Source organism: Labrus mixtus, chromosome 14 (assembly GCF_963584025.1).
Source record: "Labrus mixtus chromosome 14, fLabMix1.1, whole genome shotgun sequence".
Lineage (NCBI taxonomy): Eukaryota > Metazoa > Chordata > Actinopteri > Labriformes > Labridae > Labrus > Labrus mixtus.
This window is the reverse complement of record NC_083625.1, coordinates 19,478,014-19,494,205: the sequence shown is the minus strand read 5'-3', so window position 1 is coordinate 19,494,205 and position 16,192 is coordinate 19,478,014. Positions and strand designations below refer to the sequence as shown.

Genomic DNA, 16,192 nt, shown 5'->3' with positions numbered 1-16,192 from the left:
ATTGCAAGATTATGCTTTGTGATACTGTATTAATTCAAAATAAAACCTAATTTTTAATTTATTGATAACATGCACAGATTTTTTAAAATTGCATTGATATAGGCTAAATTCATTTTGCTCAGAATGCCCATTAAAGCACAGGCTACCAAATAAACTGTCATAAGACTCCCATTTTTCTGGCTACATTATGTAGATACTTACAAATAAATACAATGTAGCTGGTGTGTGACAACAACGGGCAGACATACACAAAGTAGCAGATGTGTTAAAAAAAAAAGGATTGCTAGGGTTGCTTGTTAATAGTTCAGTTTCAGTCAAGTTGTGGAACTAGTCATGCTGGTGTAGCAAAGTTAATGACTATAAACAAAAACATGATCTCTATATACCACGCAGTGTCACTATCAATGTTGTGATCTTGTACTGAACATCAGCTTTCAGTACAAAAGAACTCACTCTAGTATTGTTTTGCTCTCATTGTTCCGATTGCACTAAAAGTAAAACATTTTGGCCAGTTTTTATACATACATATATATATATACAAAAATGGTCTTTATACAATTAGATTGTGAATTTGCATTACATCTAATTTTGTCATAGTATTGCAATATATTGCATCATATCAGCTTATAATTGTGAAACATGATTTTGTGAAACATGATTCAATAGTCTTGGTTGTATGGTTAGGTAAATAATAGCTTTCCACATTCTGTTTAACTGCAAACAAAACTTGTCAGAAACAACCTTTGCAGGACTACCATCATTTGAAAGTATGTGCAAATGGAATATTTGCACCCCATGATTACTTAAATTAATCATGAAGTTGACGGTAGTCTCCATCACACTGGCTCCCTTTTAAGAAAAACACACAAGCACACACATACAGTATACACACACATTAATAGACACAGCGAGAGATGAGGCCAGCGATATGTGGTGGTGGTGGTGTGTCCGTTTATTACACAACACAAAGCACCTACAATAATCCACTCCCTGTTGCATCAGACAGTGGAAGAGCTCACTTTTTTCACAGTGATTTTTATGTGGACATGTTTAGACAAGGACATCAAACTGGTTTATCTAAATTAAACAGAAAGAAAAAGAGCCTACACACAGAAATTCACAGCCAATATCGCACACAAAAATAAAGCAGGGTCAACAAACAACAGAAAATTGAGTAAAAAATAGAATTTAATCATTTAAATAGTTTTTTTTAAATACAAACATTGATTTGAACTTCTAAATAATAGAACGTTTAGTAGCTATTCTTCATTATAACTGGCAATGTTAAATGTACATCGTGGCTATACAAGGAAATGTGTGAGGTTTGGTAATTTATTGTATTGCTCATTTGTATTAATGCGCACATATTTAATAAAACTACAAATGACTTGATCATTTCATCAGAGACACTGCAAATAACCCTGCCTTTACCCTAACCCCCGTACCTAAATCAGATTTGTTTGCCAATGAAAATAGGACCTTTGTGTACGTGACCAGGTGAATATAAAGAAGCGTTCACAGCTCTAAGCTGACCCAGGCTAGTTTACTTCAAAGTTGGTTACTGTTTCAGAATGTCGGTTAGTAAACACATCAGAGACAAAAACATTTTTGAGATGACGGTAATGTTTATGTTGTAACCATGAAATAAAAGCAGGTGAGTCAGAGGTATCACTTCCTGCTCCAGAGCGCTGGCTGTACTTAGTATCATCTGTGTGAATATTTTCATTATGAACTGTTGTAAAATGACCTCCAGTGTTTTCTAGCTGCATCATTATTCCTGTAAAACCAGCAACAGTCACTTTGTACCACAGGGCATCTTCTAAAGCTTGATTAATGAGCCATGTAGACCTTAAAGAGATCAAAACTAAGACAGAATAAATCTCAGGTATTTGCGCGACTGCAAGACATTCAATAAAACCCAATAATCAAATCAGCGAATTCAATGATCAACCATTACATTTGTCTCCACAGCTTTTGGCCATCTGGCTCACTGTGCCTCCTGAGGTAGCCCTCTGTAACTTCACCATGCTGCTAAATCTAGATAGCCATTGATCCCTAAAACGACAATCCGCTTCAGAAAACACACCATCGCTCACATTAAAATAAAAACAGTTAGTATTCATAACGTCCTGAATGGAAAGCTTCATTTAATACCAAACCCACAACAGTGTCACAATGTAAATAAAATACCCTTAAATCCTAAAAAGAAAAATGTATGAAAAATCAAGTTTCAAGTCTTTACAAATTTCAGAACACTGTAAGCTGCACAAATAGAATTTTAATGGGGAATTTGCATCACATTTGCTGGCTTTATTATCTTTAACTATAAATGGCATGTTACTGTTTCTTGAAATGGAACTGTACCAGGCTAAAGGATTGTTAACCGTTTGGCCACTAAATGTTAGTTTTGATCTGATTGTGCCATCAGATACTGTAGCCTTGCATTTGAAGCTTAATGTATTGATAATTTCTACTGTAAGTATACAGACCTGCTGAACAGAGAGTACGACTGTCAGGATGTTGTCAAACAACATTTCAACATCCAAAAGGAAGATGATGTATACGTTTCATTTCCTGTCCCGAGCCCATCACGGGCACTTTCAAATTGGAGTTAGGCAGATGTAAAGACACAAAGGACAGATCTCACATTGAAACAACTCTTATCTTTTATGCTACGTTCTTCCATGCCGCAAAAAAAAAATACAGCAGACTCTCATCATACACCTATCAGTCATTTTGGGTTAGCATTATAAGTTATAGAAAATCAGAAGGTCAGACGGATATTTTTTTAACAGCACAGCTGCTGAAGTCAAAAATAGTGGTAGAAGAAGGGGAATAGAATAAAAAAGCAGATGAGTTATATGCATTTCTTTTCTAAGCACTGTTGTTGCCACACTGGCTTTCATGTCAAATAGTTGTGTTCTTCCCTGATCTCGGTGCAGCCCAATGTGTTAAGCCTGATTTATACTTCTGTGTCAAACCTAGGTTGTGGCATACTCCGAAGGTTCCCATAGCCCTGTTCCTACACATAGGCCTGCGTATGAAGCCTGACGTGCACCTCCTCAAAAATGAAACTATGCGTTGAAACAACGCAGACTGCAAGCTCTGTGATTGGTCTGCTGGGTAGTATCGTTGGGTACTGTGTGTGTGAACTCTGGTGCGAGTTAAATAGCTACAGCACTTCATCAATTGTACTTAGTTACCATCTGAATATATCTCAAGTGCACTTCGTTTGAAGGCGGAGTATTGCAGAGCTACGCAGACAACAAAGCACTAATGTGTAGTGCTCACGGTGGTGTAGGCCACTATGGCATAGCTTCAGCGTAGATTGGAAGCAGAAGTATAAATCAGGCTTATGTCTGCACACAAACATACTTGCTTACTTGTATGGAAGCAAGTTTTATGTGTGACACTTAAAATACAACACTGCATTTACTTTCCAAGTGGAGAACTTTTTTTAACCCACAGAATCTTCTCCTGGACTGCAAAACAATTGCACAACCTTTTATAAAGAATCCTGCACCTGCTGTGTACTTCAGTACGTTCCAACTCCAGGATTTTACTCTGACAGTGTTGGTAGTTCCTTTCTGGCCCAATCCAGACCCTCCTGGGAGCTAGACTGGACAGAAAATCAACACTTCAGGGTCCATGGAGTGGAGAACTACTGATATACAAACGCACAACTAGATGTCTCTCCTTTTTATCCACATTTTAAATGTGACAGACAATAATCGAGTCATAATATTGCTTTTAACATATTGCAAGTAATTCCTATGGATTTGCCTACGACTAAACTATAGTAAATACAAGCCCTCCATGTGCATGTCAATCAGACCCTTAACTGGACCCTTGAGTCTTACCCCAGATATGTTACTATGGCTTTCATGAGTAGATGTTGCATTAATTAAAAAAAAGTCCAAAAGCCACGTGATTGCAGTCTGTTCTCAGGTACCTAAATATCGTTCTTCTTCGGTGCTGATAAAACTGCAGATCAATGCTGTGGTGAAACACATCATGAAATAGTTGAAACGGAGCCGTTTCCTGGCATTTGTCTTCGATGTTTGCACTCTTGCAGCCTCTTACTGTAGTTTGGCAGTTACATCTCACTGTAAATAACCAATTCCCACTCAGGGACATGAATACATGAGGTTTTTCTTTTCTCATATTATTTTCCTTAGTTTGTGTACCCTTGAAAAAAGGGAACAAGGGAAATTTCCCTTATTATTATTTTGAAATAAAATCTTCATCTCTCACAAACCACTCATCAAGTCTGGATCTCTGTTGGGTCTTTCCTCTCACTGCATCCTCTCTGATTCAGCCCTTTTCTGCTCTAGGGAGAGTCCATCATGGCTTCCAGCATCTCCAGGAATAGTTTGTGCATGGGTACACCACCACGGGTCTTGATGCTGTAAAAAGTGGTCAGAGCACGACCAGCAGTCTGTCGGAGGAGGGGCAATGTTAAAAGGAGGCGTCCTGCCCTCTGGGGGTCATCTGGGCGCCGCTGACATTCCAGCTCCAGCAGGGCCTGGTGGAGGAGGTCCCGCAGCTTCTGCACGGCCTCCATGTCCTCAATGTAAACAGAGTCTGACAGAAGACCAGGGAGAACATGGTAAGGAACAGAGTCTTTTTTTTCCCCCAGCTTTTTCAACAGAAATACAGCACGTGTAGCCAATTGAAAAGTTATGAAAGGCTTTGTGTACAAAAATAGTGGATCTCTGTAAAGATAGGAAAAGCTAAATTTGAAGTATTCACTGAATCTTTAAGGGCTGTTTGTAAAAATAGATTATGACTTGTTAACTTGCCATAACTATAACATATAATTATAAATATTCTTTCAATGCTTGATCCAAAAGGGCATCTTGACTTGGTTGACGCTTTAATCAAGCATTAATCACCATGACCTGCATGACTGAGAGAGCCTCCAAATAAACAAATATTGTCTTCTATTTTTTGTAGTAGTTGCATTCACTGCACCAATCATTAGCAATACCAGACCTGTCTGCTGCTGTCCCAGACCTTTGGCTGCAGACATGCACATAATCTCATCAAGATAAAAAGCTGGACAATTGACATTGACCGTACCACTTCCACCTAATCCACTGTTGTTGCTACATTTAGCGGTTAGATGAGGACTGATTAAATGGGTTAACCAGCTTTGTACATTTGGAAGGACATACTAACCCACATTTATTGACCCCACATTGCTTGTATCAAACTGATTGAAAACTGTGTTTCTAACACAGAATGCGTTAGCGTGCTGAGATGACTAATCAAAGAAAAAAAGAAGGCACACTCGTACAATAATGACTCATAGCTAAACTGTGTGCTTACAACCAACCTGCAATAAAAGCTCACTTCATGAAGGGTGTTATGTTATATTTTTGTTTATGCTGTTTTAGAGGGGTAGTCATTTTACTGTGGTAGTAATTGGAGATGCTGTTAAACTCCATTATGTGACACTATATTAATGATGATGAAAAAGATATACATGCAAAACAAAGCTTTAAAAATGATGAGAGTTGATTGAATAAACACCTCTCAGGAGTATAACCTTCATTTGTTTATTGTAGCTCTGTTGTAATGGACAGGAATTATTGTAAATTCTAAACTACCTACCACTGTATCTAATAAGATAAATAATCCACTATATGCAGGGTTTTAAGCACTGTCAATTTATAAGGCCATTATTATATATCATACAATTTGAGTTTAAAATAACAGGGACTCCTGATTCCAGGTCATATTTGGAGCCTCTGGCAATAAAGGCTACAGAGAAACTTATGCATTCAATGACACCACTAGAGAAGGCTTATGTGCACTTTCAGTTTTCGGGATGCAAAAACCTGGAACATAACGTCTAACGTTCTGTATTGTTTATGTAATACAGGTCCTATCAAATCAAAATGGGTTGGACAGTTTCCATGTCTGCATAACAAAAATAAAAGTACCTGAGTTAGTGAGGGCGATGGCTTTTAGCATGACAAATTCCTCCCGGTCCACATTTAGTGCACGGAAACGGCGAGCGAGTTGACTAATTGCTGCATTTAGCTCTGTCAGTCCCGCAACACGTGACATCTCCTCGTCAAGGACAAAATCCTCAGCGAACACCACCTCGTCCTCACAGCCAAGCGAGCGGTACGCTACGCCCAGCACCAGCACCTCCAGCCACACCGACTGCAGCACAGACATCTGGTCTGCTAGGGATAGAGACAGGAAGCCTGCAGGGGAACACACACACACAGACATTTAAATGCGGAGTGGAAAAACTGACAATGTGTTCAAATTTTTGCTGTAAACATTGAATCACTACGTCCCATAGTAGTTCATACATTTCATCGTTATACAACCTATTCTGTTCTAGACTTCTTGTACCCTCGCCATCTCTTACCAGGAATGTGTTTGGCCCAGCCGATGATGACGACCAGCTCACGGTCAGCGAGGTCACACAGGGTGGTGAGTGTGCGCTGGGCTGTATCGGGCTGCAGAGGGTCAGGCATGGCAAATAACTTTTCTGGCTCTGCCACTAGGAGGTGGGACACAATGATGTTGGAAGATCCTATTTGATGACATAGACAAGAAACAAATGGATTACTACAGTATAACGCACAAAGAAAATCAGCAGTGAACATTCAGAGACACACAAAATATCAACTCTGTAAAAGGAACTAATGTATATAACTGTGCTGCTCTTAAATGTAAAATATAAAACACTAACACGTTTCAATATCCCATATTCACATGTAGACTATAGATTGCAAACTCATGTATTTTTGACAAACACACATTCTTATTTTTATTAGAATATGGGACAGATTTTTTTATTAAACTTGCTAAACTCATTAGGCAAATGTAAGTGAATAAAGAAGCACAGTTAACATTATTTGTATTCCTGACTGAAAATGGAATCACACTGAACCATAACTGGCAGTAGAGGGTGCTGTTTACTCATCATATAATATATGTCGAAGGCAAATTGTGTGCTGCTTGTTTACTCTAGGCATCTCTTGTGTGACACATCCAGAATATACTGCATTTGCTGGAGGAACACTCTGAGCATCTCGGTTTTAGAAGTTACCAAATATATATAGCGGTAGTGTGGACTGATTACACCTTTACGGTTTGGGACCGTGACATGTGGCACCCACAATCCAGATGTTAATGTCTGCTGTGTAACTGAGCCACTTTGATCTCATTTGCACAAATGGATTATGGTAACAGTAATGGAGCATGTTGCATGTTGCAGGACTAAAAATCAAGTAATATAACAGGAATATTAATCCCACCTTTTTCACTCTCCTTTGTTAGTGGTAGAGGGGCACTCTGGTATGTTGCATTCTCCACTTCTGGGCGCCTTTTGTATTTCTGCCTTCCACCTCTGACCCTATCAAGACGAACTCCTGGGAAAGGGAAAAAAATCAATTCAAGTTTGTAGCAGGAAAACACTGAGAAAACATGCATGGTATTTAAAAGATAAGCACAAAAACTCTTCAGATATAAAATGAACACTCACCCTCTTTTAGCATGCCTACTTTGAGGCACTTGGTGAAGCGGCATGCCTGACAGGCCTTTCTACGCCTTTTGGTGATCTCACACTCATTCGATGCTGGACAGCTGTATTCAATGTTTCCTGTTTGGAAGAACAGAAAACATCACCTGTTAGATATTAAAATTCAATAAAATATACAAACATGAATGGTCATTGGCTTTAAAGATTTAGTCCTAACTTCCTTTCTAGCTTTCCCAAGATTCCCAGCACACATACAGCACAATAGCTTCCATGTGTTCATGGTTTTTACAGACCAGTTCAAACCAGATGGGATGGTGGTGGAGATAATGTACTCAGGCATGTTTAACAATAAAAGCATGAATACCTGATGTGTGTCCTCTATGACTGTCCCAGAATGGAATTAAAAAAATAATAATTTAAACATATTTTTTTGATCTAATAATTTAACCGCTTGTTTATTTTGACTACGACTATACGAGCCCTCAAACAGGTGGATAGAAGTCCTGCTTCTCTCCTTTATAATCCAGTGATAGTAAGAAAAGGGTTCTGATGACACTGAGCAAAGTAACATTTTCTTTTCATTATATAAATTAAAATTATCATTATGTCATCATCTTTCGTGATTCTGTTACAATTCATAAAACACTATCAATTCCTAATAAACAAATTGAATTTAAAGGGTATTTTCTGTAAGTGATAAAATCCAATCTTGATTCTCTTGCTCAGACTGCACAAATAGCAGGGCTCAAATGTTGGATGTTAGCAGCACTGTGATAAAAACAAATTCAGATCCCACTTTTTAGCAGCATAAAGACAAAAAAAACAACCTGTTAAAAATATCACAACAAAGTGTAGTATATTGAATTATAACCAGCAATCGTTTTACATTGCCAGATTCTCACAGAAACGCAGCCTATTGACAATAATAACATTAAAATAAATGTCAAAGATGTCTACTACTTACTTTATTATTATAGTTTTAACAGTCCTCTTATGTTTCAAAGTGAAATGGTTTGAATGGAATACTAGAATACTGTGTGTAGAAAATATAAATATGAGCCAAAGACTCGGAATATCATTTTGTAAAACATGTAAACTTGTTAAGTTTTGGGGTTATGGTTAGAAAGGTGTCAGAACAAACTCATTGCTTGTTCTGCTGTGCAGACAACTTGACCACGGCACCCACCTTGGATAGTTCTCTTGAAGAATGCTTTACAGGCCTCACATGACGCCACACCGTAGTGGTAACCCGACGCCACATCTCCGCATACTAAACACAGCCTCTTGGGTAACGTGCTCAGGGCGTACTTGCATCGCCCTGCTCCATTTCCAGTGGAGCCCTCCTCTGCCCCGTCTCCGCCCTCGTCTTTGAAGTTACAGCGCAGAGCGGGCGTGTAGAGCGGCGGGGAGTAACGTTTAACGCTGTCTCCTCTGGTTCCTCCACCTCCACTTTGAGAGGAGTCTGAGGAGGCCCCGCCGGGGCTGGTCCGACCTCCCCCGCCTCCCTCTGGACTGCTTGGTTCTGCCTTTATGTAGACATCTGACCGACGTTCCCTGGAAGACATGATGTCTGAAGGGGAAAAAAATAGACAACAAAGAAAGGTCGAGGTAAATAAGGGCGTACAACCTTTTGCCTACATCTTTGTTACTTCCTTTATGCCCCCATGTAACAAAATAAAGACATATAGGATATATAGTTTTTGATTTTTAATCTTAATGAAATAAAATATCATCCATAAAAATGTAATCACATGGAATCAAAGCACATATTAGCATTTTCATTATCAGAATTGTCTACGTAATCTAAAAAAAAAAAACACAATGCATTGTGTAATGTACAGCAGAATGTAGAATAAGCACTTGTTATATTGTTGGAACAATGACATAATCTGTTATAACCTGCCAAGGGAAAAATATATATATTAGCTAACGCAAGCAAATCTGAATCTCAAAATGTGAACTGAAACAGTTTTCAACCGAGAACAGTTGCTAAATACCCGGGTAAATACGTTCATTCATATCAAATCAATATATCAAGTGAAAAGACAGGGCCTGTCTCTAATGACCAATCATGAGCCAAAGAATCCTGTTACTGACTGTGCCGTTGTCTCCAAGCCTTTGCACCAAACACTAATGATCAGTCCTGTTTGCAAACATTTTTAGGTTGTCCATGTAGGATGGTTGAGTGTAAACACAGGAAATGGAAGGAAACAGGCTGATTATCAATTAACCAGTTTTCACTTTACATTAGGATAATGGTCAATATCATCTACGGGTCCATCGACTGGCACAAGCATCTTGTTTTTTATTATCAGTAGTATACTACAACACAACAAAATGTTCCCTTCAGCAGTAATGCCCCTGTTTGTGACATTGTTTCCCAGTGAAAAAAAGAAGCCAGTAAACTCACCAAACCAGAACGCTTGACGTATGACTACAACACTGCAGCCCTCAGATCATCCCCAAAGTGTAAAGTCTTTGTCTCTGACTTTGTAGGCATTAAAATAGCCAAGGTGAGTGAATGAAGGTCGCTTTGCTTATGAACAGAGCAGACACATAACTTATGTTCAAGTATGGCAGTAAGAGCACTGCAGCAACCTGTGTGCCTGCCAACGGCTGTCTGTAGTACTCAATGTAATTACACGAGCAGACATGATAAATATGCCATGCATGGCCATGAAACTAAATGTATGTGCATTCATTTAAACACAAAAAGGCCACTGGGTCCAAAATTAGGGTCAAAATAAATTGAACCCATTATTTTGTTTAATAAGAAAAACAAATGCTTTAGAACGAACTGGGAAGAGGAGAGAGAGAAGTCTCCAAGCACTCCCTTTCCCATAGCTATGGATTTATCATATTGTGAATATTTGTAAGAGTTTACAAATGTGTCCTTCTCCTACCATCAAATGCCACCCTAAATAGAGAGGTTTGACCACCATGAGAAAACTGGTCGTATGCTTTTAAGCTCTGAAGCAGCTTCCTGTAACTTAGTTCTTAATGCATCAATTATAAATACAATAATTACCCTAAAAGCTGTCTGATCTCCTCGAAAACACAAAGTGGTAATATCAAATGTGCACCACAAATGACTACGGCCTGCCCTGCCCAAATTTAGAGATCATTCCTTCAATTCAGAAGTCTATAACTCCTATATTACAGCACTGTAAGAAGACTCAGTATACTCCGAGGATAACAACAAAAAATAAAAAATATTATACATTAGACTCATTCATAATGACAAAAAAAGTATTTTCTGCTGAGGTTAAATGGACATTATTAACAGCACGTCCTTCAGGGATCAGACAAATGGGTTAAAAGGGGACCTGTGATCCAGTTTGTGCCATATTTGTCTCTGAGTTTCCTCTCATGATTGATACATAAATGCAGATCCACTTGATGAGATACGAGCGCTGCAGCCTTAACAGCCTCATTCAACTTAAGACCTCAAATTGACATGTGATTTTCTCATTATGAATATATATTCCTGCAAATCAATAGTCTATTACTATGAACCATTTTCTCCCTTTGGTTCATAAGATAATTTAAAATCCAGTTGTTACCACTACATTAAAAAGTGTTGAAATATATTCTGTGTTCCTGGTCTAATTCATAAAAGTAATGGGTACTTGGTGGCATTATTTTTGCTGTTGTTGTTTTGTTTTTTGGGGGGGGACAACTAAACACTTGTGTAATAAAGTACGATGACTACACTTACTGTAAAGTAATATAGTTGCAAAGGTCTTATTTACTATCACAGCACCTCAAAGTATTGGCAACAATCTGTATGTTTATGACATATAATTAATAAGAGCTCAGTCCTAACCTGCGGTGTGCGCTGTTTAAATATCAATCTGCAGGACGAATATACATCGTATTACACTTCCCAAGACATCTATAATGATTGTGCCTCTAATGTCTTTACATTTTGTCTATCTTTTGGATATGACTCTAGGACACCAGGAATTCCTTTACCAAATTCCTAGAACACACTACTGATAAGACAATGTGTTTCTACTTGTCTGCTAAACAAAAGGGTTACAATTCAATAGATCACTAAAGTGCTATTCAGAAGGCAAGACGATATATTGCATGTTTTTTTTAATCTAATACCAGAAAACTTTAAAGGTATAGACCAATAAACCATTATACGTAATAAATTTGAGTAAAAAAAGTTAAATGTTTTTGCACAGTCATGTCAGTGGGATTTGTATGATTTAAGGTTTATCACAGTCCCTGTAGCATCAAACATTAAAGTACTACTTTAACATTAACATTGGTTAACTCGGGTTTGGAAATGTAGTCACCCAGCTTCTTGATAGCCTCCACCTGTTCAGGTAGTGAGTCTCCAGGAAGTCGCACATATGTGTGCCTTCATTGATGAAAAATAGAGTCACTTCATGTTAAATTTAACCTCATAACAATTGACTGTTTCAAAAGGATATGTGCATAATCATAACATATGATTATACAATTGTTAGTAAGTATAAGCAAATTGACATTCTGACATCCTCAAAAAATGTTCCTCTATTATCACAGTTCCTGTTCCATGAAAATGGCGTTTGGACTTGATCATCGCTGTTCAATGATTTCCCTATAAACTACAAGACCCACTGAGAAAAGAAGAACAGGGATTCAGCTCAAATTGATGATAGGATGAAGGATGATTTAAACACTTTGACAGTGTTCATGCTTTACATGTGAACATTTAATCTTGACTAATAGAAAGTATGATTGTAGATAACTTGTTTTATCTAACATTCAGGCTTTAAATGAGAAACTATATCACAAACAAAGTATGCCTTTATCATATCGACAGCTACAGCAGATAATGCACTCCTATATAAGCTGGCAAGTCCACACTGTCTTTGGAGTTTGCCCCCTCTGTACTTGATTGTATGACTGTTTGGAAACAGCAAAGGGGGGCACAGCAAACCTAGCCTGTTTAAAGTTTACCCTACTTTTACCGAATTGTTGATTCAGCAGCGATAACCAACGATGTGATTCACACCAACAAGTATAAATCTACCATGTGCACAGCTGGCCAGCCCCACATCTGCTTTTGTAAAGGAGGAACATCGGGCTTAGAAAATGTTACAACCTCTATAAAGTTACTATTTGTAACATAAAAGCAGGTTAGAGCTGCAGAAAAACAAGAAAACCACACGAGGTTGGCGAAAATGCTTTGTTATGTACACAACTCTCCTTTGCCGCATGTCGTGTGTACTGTAAACTAAGCATGTTTTGAGTAGCGTTAGCATTAGCTTAAACCCCCAGCTAACACATTGTGATGGCTGCAGGTTAGCTCACTATGCTAAATCGGCTAGCGGTAGTAGCTCGCGTTAATCCTGACTGAACAGCTCTCCCGTCCTCTACTCACCGTGGTTATTTCTGTCCCTCTAACCCGGACTAGGCTGCATCTTACCTGATAACGGTGACTAGTACAGCACTTAAGCCTACTGACGGTGTGATATCATGGCACAAGTTTGACTGAAAATCGGTCTCCAGACTGCCAGTGGCTGCTAGCTCGTGTTGTGTGTGAGTGTGCGTGCGCGTGTGTGTCTGTGTGTATGTGCGCGCGCGTGTGTTGATGGGCCGGGCTACAATCGGCTTTCTCTAACAGCTGGTAGATGATTATGGATGGCTGTACTGTAGATAAAACACATTAGTTCAAGACGCACTGTGGACACAGTCTGACACTGGTATCTGTTTTTCTTGTAATTATCTAACAAATGGTCTAAACCTTTGTTATTTTTAGGCTCAAATATCTTATTTTGCATTGAGAAGTTCAGAGTTTTGGGGAAAAAAACTCATATGATGGTGGTTTAAATTGGAGACATATCTTTATTCCTAATTTTACATTTAGCCTACATTTTCAAAATCTCTGACATTGTCATTTGCAGCTATCTCTTGGAAGTTTTGTTCCAGGTATACCTCACTTATATCCTACCGTTTTTTTGTATTAATTTAATGTTGTTGTGTTTTGTATCAGAGGCACTTTGTAAAGTTGGACCATAGTAATCAATCTATCAATCTTCTTTTGTATAGTGACAATTCATAACAAGTGTTATCTCGAGACACTTGACAAAAAGCAGGTAAAACACCTTACTCTTTGTTTTTTAATAATAAATAATGCACACGTCAAAAGAACACTTGTGCCTGCTGCAAGTTTTATTTCTGAATGACAGAAAGTGCTGCAGGACACTTCCCCCCACCCCATAAAAAACATCCAAAACAAAGACATTCAAATTTCAATTTAGGACCGATCCATAGGTCGTTCTTTTGTCCTCACACAGGATATTAGACACTCTCACATATACCGCAATCCTCCCTCCCCTCTATCATACACTATTTGTCCTTCATTTATACCCTTAGTGTTTGCAGGACTATCACAACCCGTCTTAACCTGATAGCATTGCCCATGCTATCCCTGGCCACTTTTAACATTTTGGATGCAAAATGAGAACCTTAAAAAATATTTTCCAATTTCCTTTCTGCCATTCTCCTTTCCTATTGCTCTGGTGTCTACTGTGCGGGTATATTTTGATGAACACGTACCAGCTAATAGTCCATAAAAGAATCACAAGAATGAACTGCAAGTCAGCTTGCATCAGCATGAATAGTGGAAAGGGATTACCTGTTTGCTAAGCTGGAGTGTGAAATCTTTATATATCTGTGACTCCTGGTGGTGGCTCAATGAGGTGTTCAAGTCTGCAGCTCTCAGGACACCTGCAAAGTAAGCAGAGGTTTTTAAGTGTCATTACATATCTCACAGCAAAGTCACTTTCATGTTCCCACCTTGCATTTGTCATTTTAATGGTCGCTAATGTCTAGCGATGCCCTTTGAAGTCTGAGGACGAGTTGTATACATTGGATCATTAGCAGTGCCTATGTTTTAGTGTAAGCCTCTATATTGACAATTACCTTGTTCCCTATGTGGTAAGTAATGTTTATAATCACAACACTGAGTTTTCCATCCTGAAATACGTATTCCGCTGTATCTATCCAGATTTGTGCATGCTGCTCGAGTACCCTCCCCCTTACGCTGCGTGACAGACTCCAAAGGTCACAGTTACAGGAATGCTTGAAGGACAGAGAGAGTAAAGCCAACACCTTGTCTCTCACTCATGCAAAGTCATGAGCTGAAGTTTAGAGATAACTCCCTGTAAATAATTAAAGACCAGATCCTATTTAATAAACATTAATAAAGAAAGCCTTACTTGAAACGTCATTACTCGTTACTCTTTCAGGTAAAAATATGACTCTAGCTTGAAACAAAATGTCTTAAAAAGTAGACAAAATTAAAAATCCAAATAACTTTTTTGGAGCAACTATTACAAGTAACAAGATCTTAATATGTTGCAACAAACTTTTTTATTATTTGTAAGCGAGTTTTACAGTGACCTTTCACTCACACCAAATACACTATGGCAAGCAAATTACAATTGGAGACAGAAACAGAAAATGGCATTCCTCTATACACGTTTTCCCCATTAAAAAAAAAAAGTTGACTGGCAGAGCATATAAACTATTTCCTTTTTGGCTTTAAAGGTGTCTGGTGATAGTTATGTTAGGGGGGCATAGTCAGTCTTTGTCACTGATACTGCATCACACTAACTGAACATGAAACTCAGTTTGAGGGTTTTACATGCGGCGCACTGTGGAGACAGCAAGAACAGCACCTAGGGGTGACCTTGCCTACTGATCTCGGACCGGTGAAAGGTTAATTGCCATAGTGGATTATGCCTTAAGATCTGACCTCAATCCTGGCCCAGCATGCTCGGAGACTTGCAGAGTTCAGTGTGTTAAGGCGAGAAGGAAAGAGTAACACAGGGGGGTTAAAATGCATATGTTAAAAGAAGCTGCAGCTTAAGTGTGTACAGTTGGAGAAGTGTTGGGCGTTATTGCTTCATGCAGGATTGGCTTTTTAACGATGACACGCTGTTAGCTATATGAGGACATTATTATCCTATCCACTGCATCGTACTCAAGCACGGCTCTGCATTCTTAATGAAGCCGATAAGTGACCATGCATGCTGTTTATTATAGGACATTTTCAGAGCCATGCCATGAAGTGTATTAGCGTTTATTTATGTTTAAAAAGAATCAGATAATGGTTCACAAGAGGGGTGCAACCTGGATAGAGAGCTTGTAGAGCAAATTATTAAACGATGTAATAAATATGTATCCAGCAGATCGTGCCCCCTACCCCCAATAACGTGGCCACGCGAACTTAGCTCTGCCAGTAGAAATCGTGCATGCACACAGCATCAGCTGACATCTACACAATATATAATAAAAGGAGGTTATGATCAAATATAGCCGCAGGACACTGTTTGCTCTGCATCGCACTGAAAGGTAAGTAGAGCTACTTACTGGGAAATGTATAAACATTTCAGGGTTGCTTTTTTTTTTTTTTTAATCTGAAGTCAGTGAAGTCTTTGCGGCTGGCAAGTCCACAGTCGGTTTACCCGGTTTAGCGGCGCTGTCCAAGCCTCGCTCGGGTTTTCTCATTGCATCACCACGTTACCGGATAATAAGACGTTATCAACAACCAGCGACACACTGTCTTGTCCGCCTGTTCGCTTTGGTACCCTGGTGTTATAAATTTTCGTCTTCAGCTGCCACAGTCGAGGTTGTAATTTTCACCAGCGAAAAAGAAGTCGAGGAGAAAAACTGAATATC

At 38.8% G+C, this 16,192-nt stretch overlaps 1 protein-coding gene and 1 long non-coding RNA gene across 3 annotated transcripts; one reads left to right on the top strand and one right to left on the bottom strand.

Annotated features, from left to right (window-relative positions):
- Window positions 1–929: 929 nt before the first annotated feature.
- Window positions 930–16,147, bottom strand: esrra (estrogen-related receptor alpha). 2 transcript variants are annotated; one of them, XM_061055677.1, is made up of 8 exons: window positions 15,884–16,147; window positions 14,145–14,236; window positions 8,694–9,077; window positions 7,511–7,627; window positions 7,284–7,397; window positions 6,389–6,556; window positions 5,949–6,218; window positions 930–4,584 (listed from the first exon to the last, which is right to left on the bottom strand). In XM_061055677.1, the coding sequence occupies exons 3-8, from the start codon at window positions 9,070–9,072 to the stop codon at window positions 4,331–4,333; spliced, it is 1,302 nt and encodes a 433-aa protein (XP_060911660.1). In that variant the 5' UTR covers window positions 9,073–9,077; window positions 14,145–14,236; window positions 15,884–16,147; the 3' UTR covers window positions 930–4,330. The 2 variants fall into 2 exon arrangements, with proteins under 2 accessions (XP_060911660.1, XP_060911659.1); XM_061055676.1 differs by lacking the exons at window positions 14,145–14,236; window positions 15,884–16,147 and adding an exon at window positions 12,933–13,087.
- LOC132988338 (uncharacterized) lies at window positions 4,473–8,117 on the top strand. Its single transcript, XR_009675801.1, has 2 exons — window positions 4,473–4,609; window positions 6,392–8,117. It is a non-coding gene; the product is annotated as an uncharacterized LOC132988338 (long non-coding RNA).
- Window positions 16,148–16,192: the final 45 nt, after the last annotated feature.

Excerpts from the sequence above, each read along its gene's own strand:
- esrra (XM_061055677.1), bottom strand. The coding sequence starts at position 9,072 with ATGTCTTCCAGGGAACGTCGGTCAGATGTCTACATAAAGGCAGAACCA. Across the intron at positions 7,398-7,510 it reads AGTAGGCATGCTAAAAGAGG|GAGTTCGTCTTGATAGGGTC; the intron begins GTGAGTGTTCAT and ends TCCCTTTCCCAG. Across the intron at positions 6,219-6,388 it reads CTGGGCCAAACACATTCCTG|GCTTCCTGTCTCTATCCCTA; the intron begins GTAAGAGATGGC and ends GTTCCCCTGCAG.